Here is a 17,379-nt window from a genome sequence, read left to right on the forward strand (position 1 = left end):
AGGGAGAAGCAGGCTCTCCGCTGAGCAGGGAACCGGATGCAGGGCTCCAGCCCAGGACCCTGGGATCATGACCTGAGCTGAAGACAGACGCTTAACTGACTGAGCCACCCGGGCGCCCCCAGACTATTTTAAATACATTTTCACTTCCTAACGCATACATACTGTAATAGCAGTGTTCCCAGAGCATGGTACAAGATTGGGAGAGGCCAGCCAGGATTTAAAAGTGGTTGTGGACAAGGTACTCTTCAAATTGGGTTTAAAATTTCATTCTGAAAATAAAAATCGGAAGAACCAAATTGATTAGTGAGACCAGTAATCTACAGCAATAACATTACCAGAGATTGCCTTTTAGTGTTTGATCAGCATTTGAGTAATACCCCACATCCAGTCAAGGTGATCTGGCTGTAAGTTTAGAGCGGCAAGGCTTCTCCACATAAGACTAATAGAATGAGCTCTTTTGGAGGACAGAATTATTGGGAGTATGGAGTGCACAATAGCTGTAAGACTTGGACAGGGAGGTAGAAAGCAAGTATTGGTCATGTGTCTCCAAGATGGAGCAGAACAGAGGGTTTTAACCAGCCAACACTCACTTCACTCAGAAATGTTTATCTTTATGGGACATATATCGGGTGAAAGCCACGGAGGCTGTCCGGTGAGAGCCTGGCTCCCTGTGTCACTTTGTAGCTTTACTCGGCTTCTCGGTTTCACCCGCAGCCAGCCTCACGGTGTCATTCCAGTCTCATAAGCCCTTCAGGGCTTTAGGAGCCGTTTAGTTTAATCTCTTCCCAGTGTAGGAATGCTTCTTGACTTCTCGTCACTTCCTACTCCAGACCCACCGTCTAGGATTCATTTGAATCAACTTGCTCTATCGGTCCCTGAGTAAACTTGCCCTCCCAATGGCAGTCCCAGATTTTATTAGGAGAAACTCTTCAAGGCCTCTTTTAAGGCTCCTGGAGGCCAAATCCACTTTTATGAGGTAAATGGTTAATGTTCTCATAACTTTATTTGGTCTTAATTGGGGGGGGGAGGAAAACAATACAATGACTATTTTAATTTCTTTATTTATTAATAGTATCCAAAAAAGGGGGGGGAGAATCAGGAGTAACAAAAACAAGTTAAATGCAATATGGAAGCTTACTAATACAAATACATTTCACAAATACATAGGCAACAGAAACCAGTTCAAACTGCTTCTTGAAATTTGATTATTTAAAAACTTAAGTGTAAAGGAAAGACATTCGGATTTGTCCACATGGGCTTATTAGCAGGTGGAGGAGCCCTGCTTTCCAAAAACAGTGATGGAGTCCAGAGTCATGGCATGTGAGAAGGTTTCCATGAACACTGAATCTTAACAGACACCGTAATAGGTTAATAAAATCATATAAGCACTGAGAAAGCCCAAGGAAGCTTGCAGTCTAAGCCCTGTGCTTGTAGAGAGCTGGAGGAATGGAAGCTGGTTTAATCCTATTTGCTCCATGCAAAGCTCTATGCAAGACTCCCCAAACTAGGCTATTTAGCAGCTTTCCATGAATGGTCATCATATTGTGAGATTCTATGGTGCAGACAATGGCGGCCCTATTTACAGGAGGAATGCAGATTAGCTCTTGGGAATTCCATGTTGCAGGGTAGGGTAGTCTTAGATGGCAACCACTGCCCTGAATGTAACTGGTGAGGAGACACTCTGGCTTCTTGCTTTAAGCAAACTGGTATTCCTGCCCTCTCCCTCAGGGTCCAAGGGCTGGCAAAACTCAATCAAGGTGTGCTGTTGGGAGTTCTCCGAGGTGACTGGACAGGAAGGTGCGTTTCAGCGTGCACAAGTGGGGCTCGAAGGCAGCTTTTAAATGGGCTGTATATAAAAGCTGAGAATTCTAAACAAAAGGGAATGTTCTCCTTCCAAAGGAGAACAAGCAAACTTGTTTAGAAGGGACTCCACATTCAAGCACAACTTTCTCAGAGTCGCCTGGGCAGTGCAATCTACCTAATTTCCCTCGCATGGTCTGTAATCTGCTTTCTGAAAATGAGATCTTATGTCAAGTGTTCAATCTTTGTTGTTTCAAGTGCATCTTCAACATGGTAAATAGTGGGGTTAATAAGCACAGAGTCCAAAAGATAGGAATGATGGACTTCTTCCCAGTCACAGTTTGAAGACTCCATTTCCATGCCCCGTCTCCTAAAATGTGAAACCATCTTTTGTCCTCATTTTGAAAGGTAAAGCTTTTCTGTTTCCAAGAAGATTTAAGAAGGGAGTGCAAAAGCGAAGGCAAAGTGGAGTGGTTCTCTTTCCCGTTCTCTTCCTGGAAAGACTTTACCGAGAGGGCTCTACGTCACAGCACAACCTGGGCAGCCATCTGGACTGAGGTCAGATTTGGGCATCTTGTTTTTGGCCGTCTAACCCTTTTGTTGTAACAGTAAGGTTTCATTTATCCTAAGGAGAAGGAAAATCATAGGAACCTGTATCTTTCCGGACCAATGATCAGAACCACAGAATTTATAATTTATCAAATTGAAAGGTTAATGCATTCCTACTTGCTTACTGAGGAAACCGAGGCCCAGAAATAGGAAGAGACAGGGCCAGAGTCACTCTCCTAGTTAGTGGTGGATCAAGGAGCATATTGATAGGCACACATATCTAAGCCTTGCTTGGCTGCACTTGTTTCCATCCTTGGGAATACTGATTTGCATGAACGTATCAGAATAAATGGAAACAAATTAGCTTTTGGACCTTGAAAGCTTTGTATGGAGACGCTTGTATTCCCCTGGCTTCTGTCTGAGGCACCCACTGGCAGACTGCTGATCCACTGGAAGCCAGGGGGACCAAACTCTGGGCTGCATCTAACATGTGGCAGGGTGGGCGGAGTCTGGGTTATAGCGGTCCCTGCACCAGAAAGAACCCCAAACTCTCCCACCTCTGAAATGGTAGGACTACTGAAAAATAATTACAAAAGCTTAATTTCTAGTCAAGAAAATAAAATATTAAAAAACAACAATAATATAATGATAATAATCAAAGAATGAAGTCAACTTGCCAAAAAAAGTTTTACAGAAAAATAGCACCTTTGGTAAAAAGTATTTTAAAAATTTGGTTAGGTCTCTCAGGGGCTCAAAGTAGACAAGTATCTGCATCATTTGTGTGTACCCTCCCGGAAACTCCCAAGTCTGAGGGACACCAGGTAACTAGAAGGATGGCTGTGTATCTGGAGCCAGTGGTTGGGGCCGTGAGAAGCACGGATGCCGGAGGTCAACTATGCTGATGGCGCAAGAAGGGCTGCACGCAGAATGCGGCCCTCTCCACTGAGCGTCCCCAACCCCCCTCGGGGGCAGCCTGCAAAGCCCTGGCCGGCATTGCTGCACTCCCTGCAGCATGTTGATAGCTGTGGCAGACTGTGGTTCAGATCTGGGTCCAGATCCGGGTCTGCTCCTCTCCCAACCCTGATGCAGTTTCCTTGTCTCCAGCCCCTGAGCACCACTTACAGTTTCTCTCGAAGCACTTCTAGAAATGAAGGCTATGGCCCTTCCCCTCCTAGCCAGCCACCCCCATTTCCTTTATTGCAAAACAAATAGACAAAATAAAAACTCATTGCTATACAAGCAAATACTGGTGATTGGGCGATTGTAGCAGACACTTGCGGATACTGGACTCAGCACTGAAGTAGAAGAGAAGGTGCCAGGCTCTGGACACCCTTCCCGGGTGCCTCCTCTTTAGATCTCTTTGGTGCTCATTTTCTTGGTCTTTTCAGCTGTTTCCTTTGAGAAGCAGGAGAAAATAAGCATTGTGAATTATAAAAAAAAAATCACTGGCATCTATCTAGTCCTCAAGATTTTATATGGCATTGACAGAGAGAGACATGCTTCTGCTAAATTTTAGTTCTGTTTACTCGTCTGTCTCTTCTGTGGATGAAAACAACCTGAGGGGAAAGATCATGTCTTCTTTTTGACATGGTCCCATAGGGACTGTCACTGAATTAAGAGCTGAGCCCATTTGAACACCTATGAAACCACGGGTCAGACATGATTATCCCCCTTTTAAAGATAAAGGAAAAGATACTAAACGCAAGTGCTACAAGATGTTCCAAAAATCCCAGCCCAGAGCGGGGTTAAGAGCAACAGGCTCCGGAGGCGGACTGTCTGAACTTCAGTCAGGGATGTGCTTTCTGGGGGACTTCGGGCATATTATGAAAACTGTGCCTCAATGTCTTCATTACAAAATGAGGGTAATAAAGCACCACCTCTTACAACATGTCACATTTCTCCGAAGAAGCCATTCTTACTTATGGCCAGTAAGCCCATGAGAAAATGTTCGACACCATTAGTCATTAGGGAAATGCAAGTCAAAACGACAACGAGATGCCACTTCACATCCACTGGGCTGGCTAAAATAACACATAATGGACAATGACAAATGCGGTGAGTTTGTGGAAAAATAGGAACACTGCTGGCTTGGATGTAAAATGGTACAGCCACTTGGAAAACAGCCTGGCAGCTCCTCAGAAGATTAACCACAGAGTTACCATACGATCCAGCAATTGTGCTCCTAGGTGTATACCCAAGAGACCTGAAAACATATGTCCACACAAAACCAAACTTGAACAAGAATGTTCACAGCAGCATTATTCATCATAGCCAAAAAGGAGAAACCACCAAAATATCTAACAGCTGCTGAACAGACATAGAAAATGTGGCAAATCCATACAATGGAATGTTATGTAGCCATGAAAAGGAATGAGGTACTGACTAATGCCATAACAAGGATAGGCCTTGAACACACTATGCCGGTGAAAGAAGTCACACAGAAAATGCCATATAGTGTATGATTCCATTTGTATATGTCCAGAATAGGCAAACCTGAGAGTTAGAAAGTAGATAAGTGCTTGCCAGGGGCTGGGAGAAGAGAGAATGTGGAGTCACTTATAATGGGCCTGGGGTTTCTTTCTGGGATAATGAAAATGTTCTGGAATTAGGCAGTAGTGATGGCTGATAATCTAGTGAATATACTAAAAACCACTGGATTGTATACTTTAAAAGGGCGAATTTTATGGTATATAAATTATATCTCAATAAAAAATTAATTAGGAAATAAAAAGCAATGCCTGGCATCTAGCAGACACTGTTGGTCTCCCATCCGTAGCCCCTTCAGCATTTCAGAACACTGGCGTGGCTTCTTCCTGCCAGTACCTGCACCTCTTTGCCCAAGACATTCCCTGGCTGCTGGAGCCTGCTCTGCCCACACACGTTGGCAGGCCAGAGATGCCAGGGAATTTGTGCTGCTGGTGGCAGTGCTCGCCAATGGCGGCTGGGAGTTTGTGGAGGAATACTCTTGCTCCGTTCCCCCTCAGGCGTGGGAACTCTGGTCCCAGCCCTCCACAGCAGGACTAAGCTCCCCACGCCCCCAGTGGTAACACGCTTGGATATACACTCTTTATTGCTTCCTTCCCGTCCTGGGCTTGCTTCCCAACTCCCCTTCTGGTGTCTCCTAGGATTGCTAAATCAACTATTTGTACTCGAGTCCTTGCCTTAGCGTCTGCTTTCTGAGGGAACTCACATAAAACGCATAAAAATGTTAGCTATTATAATTCACTCCCCACTGTCTACTCTGATCATTTCCCCACCCTAGAGGAAAGGAATTCCTATTAAGTTCTTTTTTTCTTTTATGTGGTCGGACTCGTCTGGAGACTCAAGGCTGATGAAATATGGAAAAACAAAAGGCTAGAAGCTTCTGCTTTGGCTTAAAAAACTGACATGAGGTTTCTATGTTATCATGACAATAATGACAAAATGCATATAAAAAACCATCAATAAATATGAGCAATTATTATTTTTGAGCACTTACTATTAATAATTATTTTCAAGTCAAATATTTCATCTCAGTAGTTGAGGAGCTCTTACGACTGTTACAGTCCCTCCGAACTTAAGTCAGAGAGAAGGCTGGTATACCAGACCCAGGCCGCAGACAGCTGACATGACGCACGATATCCTTTGTTAACTACATGGTAAACCAGCGGGAAGACAGCCCTTAGAGCCTGCAGAGCCGTGTTTTCTCTCCAGCCCTTACCAGAGTACGTCAGTGAATCACTATTCTGCCAAGAGCCTTTTCCCCAGGAAGGCCTTCAACTTAATGACACAGAACTGGAACAGAATTCTTATTTATTATCTTCTCAAGTCTCCAGGGAGTAGAACCTCTAAGTTCTCCGGGTTTGTCAATCCCAGGCTATTTTCTAACCAGCTTGGCATTTAACTGAAATCCTTTCTGCTATGGTCCACATTCACTAATTTCCTGCTCATTGCCCCCAAGGAGCTCCTAGTCTTTGGGTCTGGGCACTGCTCGTGACAGGAAACGGTAACACTGTTTTAGACCCTGCTCATTTGAAAACCACTGACAACCTATTTGCAGATCACCACCTGCCTTATTCTTACCCATAAAGCAATTTACCGCGTCATAACCAATATCTGCCGGGACCTGCTGGACCCTGGAGGGACTCCATCAGGGAACTGTCGATATCATGGTTTGATACTGCGGGTTTACCGTTCAGGACTACTGTACGGACCAGAGCGGCTCCTTGGTCTCCTGGAGCATGCGGCAATATCTGAATGGTGGAAGGGCCTACTGGTGGAGGCAGAACCTGAGCCAGCATGGAGGCTACTACTCACCTGGTGCTTCTGGAGCTCCTGGACATATCTGGTCATCTCCTCCTCTGTCTGGGTCTGGGCCCCCTTCTGATTCTTTCCTGCAAGAAGACTCAAAGCTCAGAGCAGTGGTCTCTGAGGGAAGCCAGTTCAGGATCCCACCAACAGCTACCTTTTAGGCTCTCAATCTCCTCTCCCATTTAACCTATGGAAGGAACGGTGAACTGCCTGCATTTCTGTGAATATGAAGTGTCCCAGTGCCATGGACACCTTCAAAGTAACACACAGTGAACAAAGCAATCTCCTTCACTCTCCTCGGCCTCTGCTCTGCCCCTGCTCCAGTGCAGCCATGCCAGGGGCGGGCCTGCAGGGAAAGAGAGGGGGAGTGCCTGGGTCTGGACTCAGCAGATCCTCTGGGCCAGTGATTCTCAACTGTGCCACCCCCACAAAATGTCCTACAGAACTTTTCGAGACACAATTGTTTAAATTCTACTTTTAGATTCTGGTTTAGCTGTTGTTGGGCACCAGGATTTTATAAAGACTCTAGGTAATTCTAATGCACAGCCAGGGTTGATAACCACTGCGTCTAGCAATGTTTCCCAATTTTACAGGGTGACTGAAAAAAAAATCATAGAGTACATCCTAAAAATGTAGGTTCCCAAGCTGCCCTTTTGTGGATTCTGCTTTGGTAGGTCTGGGATGCAATCCGTACATTTACTGTGCGCAGTGCTCTCTGTGAGGAAACACCGCTCCACCGTCCCCTTCTCAAGTTGGGCATTGATCTGCCCCTCACGGCCGCTTCCCCCAGTTCTGGCTCCACCTGGTTTCACATCTTGATGCCCCTTTTTCTTTGCTCCTTTGGGGTTTATGATCTAAGACCAGACTACCTTTCAGGTACTGACTTTGTAATGCTGAGGCATTACGATGTCCTCTCAAATCCATGGCCCACACATCAAGACAGGCTCACCTTGGGGCACCCACATACCCGGGGCTCTTTATACCCACAGAGGGCCGTGGACCTGGGCCATCCAGAGAAGGAGGACAAGCCTTCCAGCCTGCCTGTGGAAATGCGATCATTTGGGTTTTGTCTGATGCACGTGATGGGGTTTATTTTCCAGATGATCACGCTTACTCTGTAAACCAGCTATTCAACGACTGCCCGTGTCTTAGAAATGGATGGCTGCCCTTACAAAGCCAGACCAGGCGCAGTTACGTGTAGAGAGCTACCATAGGGGGTTTGGGGAAGATAAACATGGGATGCTTCCTGATTGAGGCAGCTTGGGTAGTGTTTTGAGATGTCCTCTCTTGGCTTCAATAGCTACTGTGTGCTTAGCCTGGCTACACTGACTTAGTTTTGACTTCCAGCAACTTCTAGGATTTCTAGTTTCTAAACAGCCTCTTCCGGCTCTTCCATTTGTCTCTGGAGTGGTGTTGGCTTCTTGCCTTCCCACACTGAGAAGAGACTTGGTCGTGGGCAGTGAGAGACTAGGGATCCCCTGGTAGGACTGAGTTCCATTTGTACTGTTGCTGCTGCCTGGGCTTCTTATCGAGAACTACCTCTTCTGGGTCCTTGACCTCTGTCTTCCAGTTACCATCTTACCTGACCTTCGTGAACATGATCCTAAGACCAGCCTGTTCTTTCTTGTCTCAGTTTTTTTAAGATATACTTTTAAATTCACCCCATCTAATCACCCCCTGTAAATTTTGGGCTTGGTTCCTACCAACTGATCTTTCTTCTCAAACCCAGTGTGACTCTCCATTCTAGACCTGGCTTCACCCTCTGTCTTTCCTCTGATCTGAATGGTGCCTGTTTTTTCCTATGACCTGGCTCCAATTCAAGAGGTTTTTTTGATCTTTGGCATCATTCCAACGTGCCATGTGGTTTCTGCACTAGTCCCCCAAACTTTCTCTGACATCTCTATCTTCCCAACCCACCCTGACCATGTCTCAACTTTTTTTTTTTCCTTAAGGAATTACCCAAGTCTGTTAATTCAAATAGGGCCTATGAACATTTCTCCTTTTTCTGCTGGGTATGGATGGCAAGGAGGAGTCATTTTGTCTTCCAACCACCTGAGTCTTTTACATAGAGCATTTCCTAAGCTGTCATAAGAATTACGTGGGTTAATATGCAAAGTGCGTAGAAGAATGCCTGGCACGCAGCTCTAAGTATTTGCTTTCATTATTATTATTACTATTATTATTATTATTCCAATCTCATATCAACGTTTGATCTTACCCTGCATCTTAAACCTCTCTTCTGCCAAGCCTCTGGAGTGAGTATTGAACTTAATGCATCTGGCAGAAGTACTTTGCCCTCGATGCTGACACTACAATTGGAGTCTGTTATTTGTTCCCCAGTTTCCTCGCTCCTGGCCACCGTACTCCTCTCCATCATCCCCACCCTGACTTCTATGTTGAGTTCACAAAGAAAGCTCTCTCCCCACTGTTCCTCCCTTCTGCCTGAGGGACAGCTCACCATCGCAGGTCATGGCTGTGCAGACCCAGTTTCCGCAGGCACAGACGCAACGGTTACAGTCCACCTCGGTCTCTGCTCCATCTGCATACGTCTCATCCTCCAGGGCACACTCTGTTGGGACCGGAAATAAGGGGCAACAGTTTAGGGTGAGGGCGGGACAGGACATGCTGGCTACTGTCTGTGCACTTTACCCCTTTCCCAGACAAGGCCTGCTTCTGGTTATCCTTCAGAGACCACATATCTGGGTAAATGAACCCATCGATCCAAAAATTTTTGGACCCTAACCTCAGCATGTAGGTGACGGGTTAGGGCCCAGTCTAGAATGGTGGAAGGGAATTTTCTTAGCAAGCTCTGGAAAATTCCATCAAGTCTCTCTATCTTGGCCTTTCCCAAAGCCCCCCGCCCCTCCCACCATTCCCTACAACTCTGTATTTCTTAGGTTAAGCATACTCTTCTCTGGAGGATTGAAGGTCGGGTTGAGGCACTTGAGGAACTCTTGGAAGCTGAGTTTCCAGTCAGCATTTTCGTCAGACAGTTCAATGAGAGCATCAACACAGAGCCCTCTGGAACAAAACACAGCGGAAATGTGTCAGCAAGACCTCAGCTTCACTCCCACAGAAAGGAACTAAGCATTGGGATCACATACACTTGGGGACAGTTAATTGAGGACCTTCTGCACTGCCTCCCCACAAGCATCATCCATCCTGACTCCCGTGAGCACCCAACTTTTCTTTGTTATACTTGATGTCGGATCATTCACACTGTTCAAATGTCCCTCCCAAGAAGACTGAAGTTCCCTGAATGGTTTTGTCCACTTTGATTGACAAATGTTCTCACTGCCTATGCACCTTCTATGAGCAATTGCCTTTCCCCGTGGTATTGGTTAAGTCAACTAAACTGGGGAAATCAAAACAGAAGGGAGATGAATAGATGATAGGAATGGAATGTGTGATGGAGTTCAAGCAGGCATCGTCAGTATCACTATTCTAGAAAGATAAACGTGTGTTCAGAAAAGTTTTATGGAACTCCAGTTCCCTCATGATCCCCTTGGCCTGGATTTGAACCCTGGTTCCATCACTTCCTACCCAAATGGCCTTGAGCTAGCTCTTCAACTTTTCTGAGCCTGTTTTCTCATCTGTAAAATGAGGACAGGGAGCCCTTCTTCACTGGGATGTTAGGAAGATCAAACATTGAATTTGTAAAATATTATCTAATTTCAAGTTATCAAAATATGAAGGATTTTCAGATGTTATACTGTAAGGTCGTGGACTATTACTGAGAAAGAATCATTCTAGAATCTGGACTTCATGCTTTCTATTTCTTCTGAACAAAGGAGGTGCTGTTTCTATTTTTAATTCTTTCTGATGTACTGGAACCACACCAGAAGTTTCTCAGGGGTTTATTAATATTTACTCCGGAATAATATGAGAAAAGGACAGGGGCATGCTCTCATTTGTCACAATTAGAGTTCTTTATGTGAAATAGCACCAATTATCTTAAAATCAGAACAAAAGCTATTTTAGACTTGTGGTTAAATAACACAGTAATGTAATTCCTTCAGAAAATTAACCATGAAAACATTACCCACAATACTCAGAAACACTTTTGCTCTGATGTGACCTTGGTAATTTATTTTAAGATTACATTCTATTGCTTGCAAGTTCTGGCCAAAAACAATAACTATTTGATCAGATACCAGGGGTGCTCAATATATTAGTTCATCATGTTCACACAGTAGACCAGGACAGAATTCCTGGCTCCTTCCTGTCCAGCCTTCGCCTCGTGGACGACTCCCTGACCCCTCAACTCCACTCACCTAAGCAGCTTGTTGTTCTCCTGGTCTGCATAGGTAGTGATGTTGATGGCAGTTTCATTCTGCTCCACAAATTTCAGTAATTCACTGGAGTCCAAGCGAGAGTCACCATTATCAACGTTCTAGAAAGGGGATGAAGAGCTTTTCAGGAACATTTTGTAGAACTGTCTCCTACTCAGCTTGACCCATCTTTGGTTCATCTTGCTCTTGATATTTTCCAACCCTGCCCTGTCCTCAGAGCTACAGCAACAAAGGCTTGAAGACTTGAGAAGGCACCTGCCCTCTGAGATGAGAGAGTGTAAGTGTGTGGGCAGAGTCCACCAAGGGCCTTTCAAACCCAGGCCCTGCTCAGAAGGGCAGCTGGGACACAGGCCTGTGTTTACCCAAGTAGCCTGGGGTGCTTGAGGACGCTCTGCAGCCTCATCCCTGACATGGTCCTGCAGACATTCTCCACGTAACATCTGGGTTCAGGCCAGCCACCATACCCTGTTCTCGAACCTCAGTGGACATATAACAGCAACATTCTGAATCGGCATCTGTGGCAGAGCCCAGGATGTGTATTTCTAACAAGCTGCTTGGGAACAACAATGCAGGTGACCCTCAGAGCTCACTCTGGGAGTCACAGGACCATTTCTTGCTGCTTGATTTTCCTGGCCTGCTCTCATGCTTAACACTCACACTGGTACCTCTAACCAAGCACATCAGTGAGAAGTCACAGCAAAGGTCCTGAATTGATAACCTGCAGGCAGAGATGGTGCAAAGCCCCCCCGCCCAACTCTGGGCTGGGGGCCCCACTGCAGACGTGTGCAAGGTCCTTGGCTTACAGAGCACAGGCTGTCCTCATGACCCAGCTGACATCCCATGAGCACAAGGTGAGGGTACAGTGAGCTCAGGCATTATCCCCTCTTTGACAAGATGCTAAACCTAGACCATAGCCATTTGGGCCTCTTCAACATGCTCAGGCGCCACTGCAGGGGGAGGGTGTCGAGGTCAAGGTCTTATCAAATTCTAAGTTGGTATTGCTGCTCTCCTCAATAGTTCCAATGGGGGAAAATGTTTTTGAAAAATTCTTTCCCTAGGCTGCCTCGTCCTGCTGCCTTAGGAAATAATCAGCATTCCCATGTTATTTTCAAGGTGGCTCCCCGGATGGTGTAAGGGCTTCTGGAAGAAAAGTCTGTCCAGGCCTCCAGGCAGAAGGGACTCTCCTTCCATGACTGTCCTGTGTCACATGCGTTCTACTCTAAGGCTGTAACTCTTTCCACGGTATGTATAATACAAACCATGCCAGCCCTTGCTTCGTGCCTTTTCATCATTCTTGTCCCAATTCCTAGCAACAGGTCTCAGACGTTCTCTAGTCGCTATACATCCACCCTGAGGAAACCACCCCTCACCTTGTGAAGGCCTGATTAATTAATGGAGAAAAATGAAATAAGGTTGGCCAGGGGTCACTGTTTGCAGTGTGGGACTTTCTTGAATCGAAATGTTCCAAGTGCTGGACAGACAGAAGCAAGGTTCACAGACCCCAGCAGCACCACAGCCTGATGAGAGAGCAAGACTGAAGAGGAGCTGTGTAGTCGTGGTTGCAGACCCGGGGCCACATGGCACCTGGGGGCACCAGGAACCTGCGACTACAGCCCAGGAAGCTCCCAAAAGTCAGCGCTAAGTGCACACACCGCACATTCAGTAGGACCAAAATCTAGGCCTGAAGCTGAGGGGAGAGCCAGCCAGCCAGCCTGCACGCTCATCTCAGGAGGGACCAAGCAGGCCTCCCCAGGCCAGCTCTGTATGTGGAATCCACAGGAAAACAGACGTCTGGTACTTGCCCCAGAAATAGCCTGGACTGCCCGGGGGCTTCCCTTGGAGGGCATGATCTTGGACCATGAACCAACCTAATTCACTCGGCCTCTGTTTAGCCAACCAGTGACAAAAGGGACGTACCTCTGTATGCCTGCCTTCCCCAGCTCTATGTACACGTGATGTAGCACCCTTTTCTTCTATGTAACTCTACGATTGTAGGAAGGCGGGAAGGCGTGTGATACAAAACCCATGTTTGGGGCTCACTGACAAGTTTGGAGAGGACGGGCTAGGCCAGGCACTCGCTCACACACAGCAGCTGTGGTGATGGGGGACATGATAACAGAATAAGGGAGGAAGGAGTCTGGCTCCAATTGTGGCCCTGGCCACTAGGGGTCTGCCACCACGAGTCCAGAGTGTGTGTTTATGACGTGGCCATGGCAGGCACTCCCTACTGGTCTGTTACACTTTCACTGGAGAAATCATGAATGAACCAATAGGTGAAGTGAGAGTCTGGTTTTGGTCTTAGCCAAATTCTGATTACATTTTCTCTTAACTAATTTTGATATAAGGAATGCCAGCTGGGCTGGAGGGCAGTCCCGGGTTCAGAAACAGTTTCTGTGAGATATCGGATCTCTCACCAACAGGCAGCTGTTTGACTAGTGGGAAGGAATCGCCCTTTGAGGACTGCACCACACAGGACTCTGATAATCATCAAAAAGTAGACAGTGAAACCCCTGTTTTCTCAGAGGACACTGCCAGAGCGTCTGGGAGAAGCAAGCGTTGTGCGTGTCAGTCAAGATCAAGCTTTCGTGGTCAAGAGTGAGAATGCCCTAGAGAAAGCTACTTTCTCAAGGGAGCCTATTGGAGGAGTTAGTGCCAGAGCGGGTGGAGAGGTGTCAAGGGGGGCGTGGGGCCCAGGTACCTGGGAATCAAATTAATAGCAGATGCCATTGACGCCTGAGGCAGGGTGCCACCAAGGGGCCACTGGAATGATTATAAGGTCCCAAGAGGTCCCTTGGAAAGAGTGTCCTGGGTCTCCTGGGCCTTAGCAGCCATGGCCAAGTCCATGCACACAACGACCTGGCAGGTGCTCCTCACTCAGCTTCTGGAAACCGTTTTCTTCAAGTTACTTTCTGCTCCCGTGCGACTCTCCTGGCTCGGCACTGTAACGTGTTTCTCTGGAGATGAGCAACCACCCTCTGCCCCAAGGGCTCTGTAACATCGGGGGATTGAGACAGAGGCAGACTGAGAAGGGCTGCGCCTTCTCCGCCAGGTGCGATCTCAAATGCTTGGAACCCAGAGAGACATACTTTCTGCCACAGGAGAGACAACTCACTAAAGACAGGGACACAAGTGACGTCCTAAATGACCAAATACCCAGTCCAGTATTTCTCCATCCGTGGGGTCCATAAAGTCAGTTAGGAAGAGGAATCCACAGACTAGGCTGGTTTTGGCACGTGGTGGCCACAGAACTGCCAAGAAATCCCTCGTGTGTCTGGGGCTGCTTCTGAGCCCAGGCTGGGTACGGCCTGGGAGAGCAGGCCCTGGAGGCACGAGAGAACATGTCCGTCTGTGGACGAGCACCTGAGGGCGTCTAGCTAGAGACGTGTGTCTGTATGTAACAGGGGCTTCTGGCTTATGCGGCAGTGTGGGTATCTGAACGTGTGTCTGTGAGGAGGCTGTGTCTCTACGTGGGGTGTGCATCTCTGTATGTGGGATGTGTGTGTGCTTGTGCATGCTTCTGCGTGTGGTATTTTTATCTCTGGGTGTGATGTACATATGTGTGTGTCTGTGTTCCTGTCTCTCAGCTGGAAGAGCGCCCTTAACCGCTTCTTCGAACAGTGTCTCAAGCTCTCTGAGAAATCCGCGTGCCATGGGAGCCCTACTCATTGCTAACAACTGTTTCCGACCTTTTTCAAAGCAGCATCTCTCCTGTCCCCAGTTGGAACAACCTGTCTCTTGAACTAAGTGATGGGACAAGCAATATCCAGGTTCATGAAGAATCTTGGACCCATGGAATGCCAGTCTGTGGACTCCTCTCCGATGATGAGGAGCTCTACAGGCCGGGGACGAGCAAGTTAATGACTTAGAGAAATGTCAAACTGGGTGGGAAATGCCTGGGTCTGGGTGCGATCGGAAGGTGTTCTGTATCAACAGCCAGCTCTATGAGGTAGAGGGTGGGGGGATACATACAGGGTAGGGGGATAGAGCCTGGCCATATACATGTGCTTTAGATCCCAAAGGCTCTCTTGCTGGAATCCCACTGACCAGGCTGGTCAGAAAGCAACTGTCATAGCTTCAGGGAATGATGGGAAGATGTGATCAGGCGACGGGAGAGGAAGTCTCCCTTTGTCTGGGGCTGAAGAGTCTTTGACCCCAACTCTGGATTACCTTAAAGTACTTGTCTAGGGTTTCACTGTAGTTGCTGCCTTTAGAGAACCAGCCATCAGGAACAATCTCTGCTTCCAGCCACTGGATGATGCGACGCCGGAGCTCATCGCGGTTGGACTGATAGCAAACGACTGTAGGAAAGGGGAGGGAGGTCAGCTGAGCGATGAGGACCCCAATGTCACCCAGTATCCACTCCAGCGGAGGTTCAATGCCTGGGGCTCGGCATGCGACATCTCATTGACTTTTCACAGCACTCCAGGGACACAAAACTATCACACACATTTTAGAAGAGTCAACCTACGGTAAACCACTGGAAAGTGTCTTAATCAGGATTCAAGCTTATGTTTCTAAAAAACTTATAAGAATTGAGAATATTGAAACAGAGAGACTATGTTGCTTAGGTGAGAAAAATATTGGCAGAAAAATAAAGGACATTTTCATTAACTTCAGGAAGCTGAGGGGCGAAAAATCAATCAATCGATAAACAGTGTTCTTGGCTCAAAGATGAGCTGAAATGACAAGTGAATGAAGAAGCACATAATTTTTCATGCCACCAGATTTTAAACTCTCTCTCTATAGCTTTTTCCTCTTATCAACTGGGTCTATCAAAACTCTCCCACTTAAAATTTTACACTGTCTGCATTATCCTTTGTTCTAAACCACAGAAAACAAGGTCAAGAAAGGGCCACGCTGAAACCCTGCTCTGGACAGCTGTTGCAAGCCACATGGCAGGAACAGGCGGGACTGAGAGTTGAGTAGATGGAGGACAGGGAAGGGAGAGTGCCTTGTCAAGAGGAAATTCCTGGAAGACAACACACACCGGAATGTGCTTAGGGCCCTGAGTCAGGGGAATGGAAATCTGGGCTCCCTCTTCCAAGCTGTGTAATTCAGGGAAATTCACTTAACCTCTCTGAGCCTCAATTTCCTCAACCATGAGGTCATTACAATAAGGCCCACCTCACAAGATTTTTGTAAAGATCTAAGGAAAAGCATATGCTAAAGGTTCTGTAACTATAATGATGAAATTTTAATTTCAATTCATAGAAAACCATGGAGAAAGTCCTACTGGCATTTCCAATTATCTCCTTTCCAAAGAGGCTGTGCCTTCTGATTCTGCTAGTCCTGTGACATCAGCCTATCTTACAGAGCATCGAAGGAAAGATTCAGTGGCTTTCCTGTTCTTTTAAGGCAATCACTACTCAGCAAAAATGGAAAACACAGCCAACATTCTGACCCAACCAGCTGCTTTAAATGGCAAGCACACACACAAAACAATGCAGTTTTGCAGCTTTTCTGAGCTGTGTTGAGGAGTGACCTGTTCTGGGTCACAAGTTCTGACACACAGATCTTGTGAGCTTCAGCAGGAAATGTGAAACACAAAATTCCCTCAGAAAAAGAATTTCTTCCTTAACAGGCACCCTGGAGAAAAAGCAGGCTCTCACCTGGGCTGGCTGATGGACTTATGGGTTTCTTCTCTGCAAGACAAAAGGAAAAAATGCATAAGGCCAAGTGAAGACCAAAGAACATTTCTGTGTACTGTTTGGATTAAAATCATCCCACGTTAAGGGGGCCACTTACATCCTTTTCATCATTTTGTCCTGGGTCCCTGTCTCCTTTCCTTCTTCTAGGGCTTACGTTTGGGATCTTTTCTTCCCTGCTTTATTTGACATTTTTTGGGCCACTGAGTTGCCCTCCTGGTCTCATACCTCCTCCTGTTATGTTGAGGGGTGGGGATGGGTTGCTGGGACTTTGAGAATTCACATGGAACCATTACAGAGAGGGAAATGGAGTGGAGACCCAAATGTGGGAAACAGTTTCTTGTTTCACCAGGACAGTTCAAAGCTGGGATGGGCTAAGTGGGGCTGTGGCTTGGCAGGGAGCTGGTGTCTAATTAGCAATGAGCTTGGGACCCCTTCCTTCTTATCCTAATGGCAATGGCTTGAGTGCAAAATAGAGGAAATACGTATACCAGGGCTGAAAGGTGCCTAAATTTAAAAAGTAAAATTCAGGGCGCCTGGGTGGCTCAGTCGGTTAAGCATCCGACTCTTGGTTTTGGCTCAGGTCATGATCTCAGTCATGAGATAGAGCCCCACATTAGGCTCTGTGCTCAGCGTGGAGTCTGCTTGAGATTCTCTCTCTCCCTCTCCCTTTGCCCCTCCCCACCGCACTTTCTCTCTAAAATAAATAAATAAATCTTTAAAAAATAAATAAAATAAAAAGTGAAATTCACCTGCTTTTTAAAAAAGCATAGAGTTCATTTAAATACTTCTTTATTATTGTT

At 46.6% G+C, this 17,379-nt stretch overlaps 1 protein-coding gene across 1 annotated transcript in view; it reads right to left on the reverse strand.

Moving 5' to 3' along the window:
- Positions 1 to 1,041: 1,041 nt before the first annotated feature.
- Positions 1,042 to 17,379, reverse strand: part of FSTL1 (follistatin like 1) — a 52,869-nt gene continuing 36,531 nt past the window's right edge. Inside the window, exons 5-11 of the mRNA XM_040621307.1 lie at positions 16,541 to 16,573; positions 15,099 to 15,229; positions 10,914 to 11,032; positions 9,548 to 9,660; positions 9,098 to 9,208; positions 6,646 to 6,722; positions 1,042 to 3,744 (exon numbers count right to left, since the gene is read on the reverse strand). Of these exons, the coding sequence (XP_040477241.1) occupies positions 3,700 to 3,744; positions 6,646 to 6,722; positions 9,098 to 9,208; positions 9,548 to 9,660; positions 10,914 to 11,032; positions 15,099 to 15,229; positions 16,541 to 16,573 (629 nt within the window). The 3' untranslated portion in view covers positions 1,042 to 3,699. The remainder of the gene's footprint in view (positions 3,745 to 6,645; positions 6,723 to 9,097; positions 9,209 to 9,547; positions 9,661 to 10,913; positions 11,033 to 15,098; positions 15,230 to 16,540; positions 16,574 to 17,379) is intronic.

Source organism: Ursus maritimus, unplaced genomic scaffold, assembly GCF_017311325.1.
Source record: "Ursus maritimus isolate PB19 unplaced genomic scaffold, ASM1731132v1 scaffold_4, whole genome shotgun sequence".
NCBI classification, from domain to species: Eukaryota; Metazoa; Chordata; class Mammalia; order Carnivora; family Ursidae; genus Ursus; species Ursus maritimus.